This window comes from Montipora foliosa, chromosome 4, assembly GCF_036669935.1.
Source record: "Montipora foliosa isolate CH-2021 chromosome 4, ASM3666993v2, whole genome shotgun sequence".
In the NCBI taxonomy this organism is placed as follows: Eukaryota; Metazoa; Cnidaria; class Anthozoa; order Scleractinia; family Acroporidae; genus Montipora; species Montipora foliosa.
The window spans coordinates 13,752,324-13,762,323 of record NC_090872.1 but is presented as its reverse complement, the minus strand read 5'-3'; the positions used below and the strand labels follow the sequence as shown (position 1 = coordinate 13,762,323).

The 10,000-nt window shown below is 40.0% G+C and overlaps 2 protein-coding genes across 6 annotated transcripts in view; one reads left to right on the top strand and one right to left on the bottom strand.

Moving 5' to 3' along the window:
• Positions 1-10,000, bottom strand: part of LOC137999942 (neuropeptide Y receptor type 1-like) — a 35,144-nt gene that overhangs the window by 23,840 nt on the left and 1,304 nt on the right. The gene's annotated exons all lie outside the window — the stretch shown is intronic.
• LOC138001036 (uncharacterized) lies at positions 4,824-5,468 on the top strand. Its single transcript, XM_068847704.1, has one exon. The coding sequence runs from the start codon at positions 4,824-4,826 to the stop codon at positions 5,466-5,468; it is 645 nt and encodes a 214-aa protein (XP_068703805.1).

Genomic DNA, 10,000 nt, shown 5'->3' with positions numbered 1-10,000 from the left:
TTTTTCAAACCATTTCACTAGTATCCGTGCTTTATTTGGTAATTTTGTTAACACTGAAGAAGCATAGTTGAAAACTATGTCGGTCGTTTAGCAAAGAAAAAAAAAACCACAACAAAAAAACAACCAAAAGAAAAAAGCAAGGTAATTTTGTCAGTGAAATCTTTCTTCCGAATCCATCCCCTTAATTTATCCAAAGCAGCATGCTGAAATTCAAGCGCACTGTGCTATCTGGGGTCCCCCAAGGAACTAGGCTAGGACCCTATCTATTTTTGATAATGATAAACGACCTAGAGGTTCACGAAACGTCTTTGTGGAAGTTTGTCGATGATACGACAGCCTCTGAAATCGTAGCAAATTAAAGGGTCAACTAAATAGTGCTCAGGCTATTACAGATAAAGTAGTGCCGGGGATGGTCTCACAGGAATCGATTACAACTTAATCCAGATAAATGTAAGGAACTAAGGATATCTTTTAGTAAACAGTGGCCTGACTTTACACCAGTGCAAGTAGATAATAAATCTCTTTAATTGTTAAAGCGGGCCACGTTGCTAGGTCTTACCTTTGACAATAAGCTTTCATGGAATTCACATATTGAGAACATTGTTAAGAAAGCCTCCAAGAGACTATATTTTCTATCTCAGCTAAAGAAGGCTAAGATTCCTACAGCTGACTTAGTCCTATTTTATATCATCTGTGTAAGATCGGTAGTAGATTATGCTGTACCTGTGTTTCATTATGCCCTCCCTAAATATCTTATAGAAGAGTTAGAACGTATTCAGAAGAGGGCTATGGCTATTTCATTCCCAGGAATAAGTTACAATAATGCTATTAACATAGCTAAGATACCTAGGTTAGAGGATCATTATAATAACATATGTACAAAGTTATTCAATGAGATTAATAACAATAAGGACCATGTTTTACACGAGTTGATGCCTGAGAGGCATCAACCACCATATTCTCTCAGAAAATCACGACAATTTATTTTACCAAAGACAAGAACAAAGAGATTTAACAACTCCTTTTTTATCAAAATGTGTAGGCTCGCAAATTAATGTTAAATTATTTAGATTAAGTGTTATTACTAGTAGATACTATATTCATTATGTCATATTTATTAGTTATTAATCATTTCATCACATATCATTTTTGTATTTTAGTAATATTGTAATATACAGTTTTTAATTAAGACAAGAGAAAATGAGGGGACAGAGAAGGAGGCTCCCGGTCCAGCCCTTGGGATATGTCATGTCCACGAAAGTTATTTTTAGACGAGCGGAAGTCTTCCGAGACGTCCGCATGCAGGCCAACCTCGGTCCGATGTTTGAAAGAAAATATATATTCATAAGCCTTCCACGTACGCCATCATTTTCTCTTTTCACTAAGAACCTGAGAGCGAAGCAAGACTGCATGCGGACGTCTCGGAAGACAGACTTCCCCTAGAACAAAGACTTCCGCTCATCTAAAAATAACTTTTGTGGACATAACATATCCCGGCCAACGCCTTGAGCCTCCCTCTCTGTCCCCTCATTTTCTCTTGATTAAGAAGATTGTAAATATTACGTTTTTCAGCTGGCACAGCCGCTGCAATGTGATTTAAAAATAAACAGTTTCAACTTTAACTTCAACTTCAAATACAACATTCGCAAGGCATTCGAGACTTTAGATGAAATATATGTGATCTGATCATCCAAGCTTAAGGTTAGCATTTCATCAATATGAACCCCCAATAAGTTAGTAGAAGGTTTATGTTCAATTGACCTATCATCCATCTTTAAATTTTGAATTTCATGAATTAAGCTTTTGTTAAGTTTTGCCGAAAACCAATAGATAAGTTATATAACTAATTTTGGTGGTATTGCAACTTAATTTGTTTGTCTTAAGCCAATCATGTACTGCAGCTAAATCACTATTTAAGGAACCTTCAATTGTGGATATATCTTCATGAGCCATAGTTATATACCTATTATCGGCAAACATTCCAGGTGTGGTATGTTGTATACATACAACACCTGGAAGTGCTAAAGTGCTCATGAATTCCAAATTCGTTCCTTCACTGGCACTGAACTTTGGCCAATGTTAAATCTGTTCGTGTACGACCAATTTTCTTGTTTCTTCAGGAATTTCACGCATAAATTTATGAAGTCTAGGCCGAGATATTAGCTCAGGCTGACCATAATAACGTGGGGCGGCTCTCTTAACAAGCAGCGGACTACACGGTGGATTTCCAGCGAATTTCAAAATTTTTCCCTGGACCCCCCTAGAATGTTTTGGCGCCTCCAGCACAGGAAAAAACAGGACACTTGTGGCTTTGGTGCCATCTCCAGCAAGTATCTCTCTCTAGATATCTTTGCCGGAAACTTTAAGACTTAAGAGCTTTGCTAAACTGAAGAGAGAGGGTGTAAAGATTATCAGTTAAACGGAAAATGTTGTGAAAGAGATTACTGTTTATGTAATTTGAGTTTTATTTGTCAGCTCAGAGGTGTTTGATCACTGTAAACTGTATACACCAATGACGATTAATTTTGTACCTTAAGCATAATTGTTGCTCTTTTGGCGATCAGTGTTCATAATTTTATAAAAATGCTAAAAAGGGGGGGCTTAAAACTGATCTAAACTTAAAAAGGTTTCCCAAATTTTCGAACCGTATCTCCGTTTCTTCTTCGGGGGACAATGAATCTAAGGGCGCGTATTCCTATTCCGGAATAAGAATACGTGGAGTGATGATTAAAACGGTATGTTTGGCGCGTTTCGAAGCAGCAAGGACAACAACAATATGTTTAAAATGGCATTTTAGCGGATGTTTATGTGAATCACCGTAAAAACGAAGGATTTCTACCTTATATTCCATGCATTCTTATTCCGGAATACGGTCAATCGAACGCACCCTAAAATTCAAAAATCACTGCTTCTTATTTTGGCTCCCAAGAGATCTTAACAGCGGCACATATGCCCTTGGGAACTCCATTCTTTCATTCACAGAGTTCTTATCAATGTTTGAGTGTAAAGACTCCAGAAAAATTCTGCGCTTGTAATTAGTTTCATTCCTTTCATGAATTTGGCCGTAACGTGGATGGATGTCGTGCGTGGTTCTTTCGGCATGTTGTCGGATTGCCGACTCTTTACTCGCGGCACGCACGGGATCATGTTCCTCTCTCCTCGAAGCCCAACACCGTTTGCTCTCACCAATGTAGGAGAAATCCTACATTGCCCGTCGTGCAAGTTGGAGCTATCTACGACTTATGATCAGCATGTACCACAACAAACTTAATAGAATTAGGTACACTATCGGAAGAATTCAACACGAAATACTCGGTTTAATACCGAGTACAGAATTTGCCACACTAATGGAAGTCATCTTACATCAAAACCATCGGGAGGAAAACAGAACTCGTGCAAGGCACCAACAAAAACTAAAGCGTGGGCGACCCAACCGTCAATGACAACAGACACGAAGAAATAAAGAAAAGATGGGTTGTAAATGCTTCGGACCGAGACCTGGAAGCCAATGAGATATCACTCCTCAAAAAAGGAATGAACTTCGCAATCACTCCTAGAAGTGTGCCGGTTATGGAGATCCTAACCGCTGTGTTCAGGGAATATCGAACCTACCACGAGACGCCAAGGACGAGGTCAGGGGCGATATTCGTAACATCATAAATGCAAAAGCGCCAAAAACTTGCAACTTGAGCCAAGGTGAGTGACAGGCGATAAAAAAAACTCAAAGAAAACAACAGCATTCTCGTTCTTCCTGCTGACAAAGGAAATACGACTGTGGTGATGAATAAAGTAGACTAAAAGGAGCAGATATTGTCCATGTTACAGGACACAAAAACATACTTACCTGTAACCGATAAGCGACGCAATCCAGTTTCTAGCACCACCAATTTGCTACAAAGGAAGTTAGGAGAACTAAAAAAGTCGGGGAACCTAACGGAGAAAGAGTATTTTAAAATCAAACCCAGTGATCCTGTTCCGGCTGCTTTTTATGGCCTTCCAAAAGTGCATTAAGTCCAGTTAACAGTAAAAGACGACCACTACACCTTGGCCAGTCCGTCCACACCGATACCCCTTAGACCTATCAATAGCAGTATCGGGTCCCCTACCTACCACGCTTCCAAGTATTTGGCGAATTTGCTCAGCCCCTTACGTTCAGATCATTCTACACGATAAAGAACTCAAAGGAATTCGCAGATTTCGTACAGACCCAGACAGTCAGACCAGACGAGGAAATTGTATCTTTCGACGTCGTATCCCTGTTCACTTCGATTCCTGTCGATCTAGCCTTAAAAGTCATCCAAAGCAAGCTGGAGTCGAATCACACCTGGAAAGATAGGACAAAACTGACCAAGAATCAAATTGTAGAGCTGACGAAAATCGTACTGCACAACAACTTCTTTTCATATGAAGGCACTCTGTATCACCAAATTTTCGGCTGCGCTATGGGTTCACCCGTGAGCGTAGTCATCGCCGACTGGGTAATGGAACACGTCGAGGTTCAGGCTTTGTCAACATTCACGGCTTCCCCCGCTGGTGGTTCAGATATGTTGACGATTCAAACGCGTGTATAAAGTCGACAGAGCTTGACAATTTCCATCGCCATCTTAATACAGTCAATCCGCACATCCAGTTCACAATAGACTGCGCCACACCCGTGGACGGTAAACCCACCATCGCGTTCCTGGATATATACTAATGTATCCACCCTCCTCAATGGTGAGGTTGAGGTGCAAGTATACCAAAAAGCCACCCATACCAACAAGTACTTGGCATTTGATTCACACCACCCTGTACAACATAAGAGATCCGTCGTCAGCACGTTGATGCGCCGCGCGAACACCATCCCATCTAGCGAGGCCCTGAGAACAGAGGAAACAACCCACGTCCAGGACAGCCTACAGGTCAATGGATATCCCACCAAATTCATTGAAAATGCTGCCCAACCAAGGTCTGGTCCACAAAGCCACCATCCTGACCCGGCTGACCTTGCCGTGGTACCCTATGTTCAAGGGGTATCGGACAGGGTAAAACGCACACTGCAACATTTCACCATAATGACTGCTTTTAAGCCCATACGCACACTTGCTTCTGTCTTCAAAAAGCCGAAGGACCGTCCATCGGAAGAAAGAATAGCAGGCATCGTTTACAGAGTTGAATGCAAAGACTGCGATTTCTCCTACATTGGTGAGAGCAAACGGTGTTGGGCTTCGAGGAGAGAGGAACATGATCCCGCGCGTGCCGCGAGTAAAGAGTCGGCAATCCGACAACATGCCGAAAGAACCACGCACGACATCCATCCACGTTACGGCCAAATTCTTGAAAGGAATGAAACTAATTACAAGCGCAGAATTTTTCTGGAGTCTTTACACTCAAACATTGATAAGAACTCTGTGAATGAAAGAATGGAGTTCCCAAGGGCATATGTGCCGCTCTTAAGATCTCTTGGGAGCCAACATAAGAAGCAGTGATTTTTGAATTTTAGATTCATTGTCCCCCGAAGAAGAACCAGAGATACCATTCGAAAATTTGGGAAACCTTTTTGAGTTTAGATCAGTTTTAAGCCCCCCTTTTTTACCATTTTTAAGCATAATTATTTCCATATATACTATATTGCTTTCTGGGGTTAGAAACGGGAGCTCCGCTTTTTAGGCTTGGCTAAATCTATATTACTCTTTGTTTGTGCCCCAAAATTTGCATAAGCAGTGTTTTATTTTCTCTTGGGACCATTGTAAGTCCCAAGAGAAACTGGAAACAATGCTTATGCAAAGTTTTGGAGGGCAAACAAAGAGTATTATGGTATTTTTGAAATTGGCATATTCGCTTTTTTCCCAATCCCATAATGCAATACGTTTTGCGAGGCTCTTTGCATCAAAACAATACAGGTCATTTGCTCTTGGGACTGCATGTTCATGCTTCAATGAACTGGATATCCATAGTCTTAATGCCGCGACTTCTCAAACGGATAAACTGTACATGTATTTTGAGCTTGGTGAAAATAGCCATAGTTAATGTTCAAATTTCCGGAAGTATATTGAGTTACTTTTCCTGTCCGATTACAGCTTAAGATTTCTTTAATCTTTCTAGTCACAAAAGCAAAAAAAAAAAAAAACAAATTAGCAAAATAAAAAAGTTTATCTCAGCCTAACCTTGGTCATAAGAAATGTTATTATAAAAAAAAAGGAATGCATTACATACTATTGATGGGATGTTGCTGGCTACTATGTATGTATCTCTAGACCTCTACAGAAGCAGTTTTAAGCTAGCCAAATTTCCCACTTTTAGAAGTAAAAATCAACTGAAAAATTAGAGTCTGTGCCAGTATTCGAAATTGCGACCGCCGTATCAAATGTCGGATGCCCTGGCCACTGAATTACAAGAAACCCCAGGTCACCTGCAGGTCGTTTATTTTTGTCATCTGTAGCCGAGTTTCAAGTGAAAATCAGTTTCCAAAGAGTGTATTGCCATTTAAATTAATAGTTGAATTTCAACACAGATTTATCTTTGAATTCTTGTTTTACAAAGGTTATCGGAGTGAGTGTCAGGAAACTTCTCGACATGTTAAAGAAGGCACCACAACATAACAACAACCGCCACCATGGAGCAGTCTCGGAGAACATCACCAGACATTAAAATTATTTATTGTCATGCTTTTAGCTATATCACGTATTATTACAAACCCAGATCATTGGATAATACAGTTCTAAAGTTTTGAGTGGCTTAGCCATCATGGCATACGAGATATTATTGTTGGAACTGGCCTGGCTGTAAACTTTAACAGAAACAGTTCAGTTTAACCTTGCCGGAGAACCGATTGTTATAAAATAATTAGGATGGTGCGCGCACTCTCATTGGTCAACAGCTGTGTTTAGATGAGAGTATGGAAACACGGCTGCGACATCACACGAATTTTGATTGGTTATGTATTGTCAGAGGGGCGTTTTTATTGGTTGGTAGGAAATACATGACGAGCGTGTGTCAAGAAAATCTGTTTCAATCAAGAAGTAAAAAAACCAGCATTTTCTTTCATTTGTTTAATTATCTTTGAGATATATTTTATAAAAGCAATAGAGGACTTTTTTTCCGTGTTTCCATAGCCTCGTCTAAACACCTGAGGGGAGTTAGGGGAATTCTCGACAGTTATGCCGAACCCTCGAATGCGTCTCGAGTTTGCATAACTGTCGCGAATTCTCCCAACTCCCCCTCGCGTTTAGAGGAGGCCATGGAAGCACGGAAACGTCCTCTATTGCGTAATTGGCAGTAAAAATTAGGTTCCAAAGAATGCAATTTCCATTTTATTTCCGAATCACAGCTTATGAAAACCACACTGTTTAAGATAAAGAGGAGACACTCATACGCTAAATGGAATCATGCTCATATTACGTTATTTTTTTAAGTGTATCAGGAACTGATGATGAAATGCAGTTCTCCGTTTTCATCTTAGCGAAATCGAACCAATGTAGTTCTTATCGTTTTTGCCGTATCTTTTCATCTATTTTCACGAATGAAAAGGCTTCAAAACAGTGACAACAATTTGAAAGTATTGCTTCATCGTTAAAAAAACCCACCTTTACTAACGCAGGAGTGTTACCAGACTGGGAATGCGTTGAAGGCTGTTTGACAGTTTCACAGTGGCGCGTTTTGACAGTACACAGAATATAGCCGATTTTTTGCGATACTGATAGAAGCAAATCTCGGTTAGGAACAGATATTAGAGCTGGGTTCTTATACACCCTTTTAATAAGTCTAATATATGTCGTTTTCCGCTAATGACATCGAACTCGTGCTTTTAAAATTTATTGAGAAATGTACAAAGGCTTCAAACAAGAAAAGAAATCCGAAAAGTTTTAGGCCTTTGTAGATTTATAAATAAAATTTGAAAGCAAGAGTTCGACGTCATTAGCGGAAAACGGCATATATTAGACTTATTAAGTAATGATCCGTGTAAGGTGGATAGCAATTTCCTTTGTTATGCGGCAACGGGGCTTTCCCCACATAGGAATGTTATCATTTTTACACAGAGAATGCATAAACCTACAGGAAAGCCGTTAACGCAATAAAATTCATTTACAGCCCACTTTGAAAGGGTGTTTTTTTTGTGTTAAAAGATTTTGACCAATCACAAGAGTTGAAAACAACAGCCAAGAAACGTTTACAATTTTACATGTTCCCCAGATACGATTTCTGTGGAATTCATTTAAACTGAGACCAGATGAAAGATGGAAGATGGTTGGAAAGTAAGGATGAATATAATACTGCTTTTATGAAGTTTTGTTAACTTTTGCTGTTTAAGCCAATCAGAAGTAAGTACAGACAATAGAAAAGTTATCACCTTTTTGCATACCAATTGAATTCCAACATGTTCGTTGCCGTTGTTGCTATCGTTCTTATCTGGACCGTTTCTTAAATGGGTGTATATCAGGAGGATTCTAGAAGTAAAACAAAGTGACCGCGAAATGTGTTGGGAAACATACCGCGTTACGTAACGCAACACAACGTGCCCCATAAGAATAACTTTATTATACACAGAATTCAAAAAGCTGACACTTATTAGAAACTTTGATCAAGTGTATTTGTATTGTAAAGAGATAAGGATATTTTTAAAAATGGTCCTGTAACCAGGTGATAGAAACATATTAAGAAATAAGAACGTTACTCTGGTTGAAATTGTATAAGAATATGTACAATGTTTTAAAAGTCCCAACGTTTCGGTTGAACCTTCAACCTTCATCAGGGGAAAGTGAAAAAATAATTCGCAAAAACCACGTTTCTTATAGTATGCCAAATTCGAGTCTATTATTATTGAATTCTGGACGTTACTGTTTGCCGTCGAGACAACGGTCGACTTTCCACTAAGGTCTATCGTAAACCTACCCACACTGAAAGATACCTGTCGTTCCATTCGCATCAGCCGGTTGCGCACAAGAGGGCTGTTGTTAAATCTTTGACCGATCGTGCAAAAACTATCCCATCTTCTAGTGATCAACGGTCAAAGGAAATGAAGCACGTAACAGCAGCACTGGTGGCGAATGGTTACCCAAAGCGATTTGTGATTGATGTTGGCAAACCAAAACAACCAGCTCCACAACTGTCACCAACTGCACCGGATGCTGCAAAGGGTTTCTGTATTCTTCCATACATCAAGGGCACATCGGAGCCTATTAAACGGATTTTGAGTAATCACGACATCATAGTTGCTCGAAAATCACACCAAACCATCGGGAATTTGTTTCCCAAACCGAAAGACCCAGTACCGAAAGATCAGACTCGTGGCGCCATCTACTCGATTCCATCCATGCAAAGATTGTGACAAGAGTTATATAGGGGAAACCAAACGCAAATTTTCTACTCGCCTTAAAGAACACCAGAAAGGGGTGGAACATAAACACTCACAAAAGTCAGCTTTAGCGGAGCATTGTTTACGTTCTGGTCACACTGTCTCTTTGGAGGCGTCCAAAATCCTACGCACAAATGCTAATTGGCGCAATCGACGCATACTTGAGGCTTGGGAAATTAACACTTGCAGGAATCCACTTAATCGTGATGATGGCATGCATTTGCGGCACGAATTTCTAAATCTTGCCCTGAGGGACAGTTTTTTGTGAATTATTTTTTCACTTTCCCCTGATGAAGGTTGAAGGTTCAACCGGCTAGTACTTAAACACGGAATGCTAGAATGATGGAATGCCGGAACGGCGGAATGCTTAAACACGGAACGCCGGAATACTTAAACATGGAACGCCGGAATACTTAAAAAGAGAACGCCAGCATACTTAAACACGGAACAGTTGTGAAAATTCCGACAATTGGAACACATGGTTTTCCCGCCCAAAAGTTTTTCGGGGCAAAAAATTAAAGGACAAAACAACGGTGAAATATGAACCCTTTCATTGTCGTAAAAAAGGTTGCTGTTATTCATCGTGGTGAAGTGCAATAATAATAAAGTATTCTCGTCTGTTTCACGATGTGGTCACTTGTGATGTAGATCGCGACGTTGCGACTG

Bases quoted from the DNA above. Each gene is read 5' to 3' on its own strand.
- LOC138001036 (XM_068847704.1), top strand. From the start codon at position 4,824: ATGCGCCGCGCGAACACCATCCCATCTAGCGAGGCCCTGAGAACAGAG.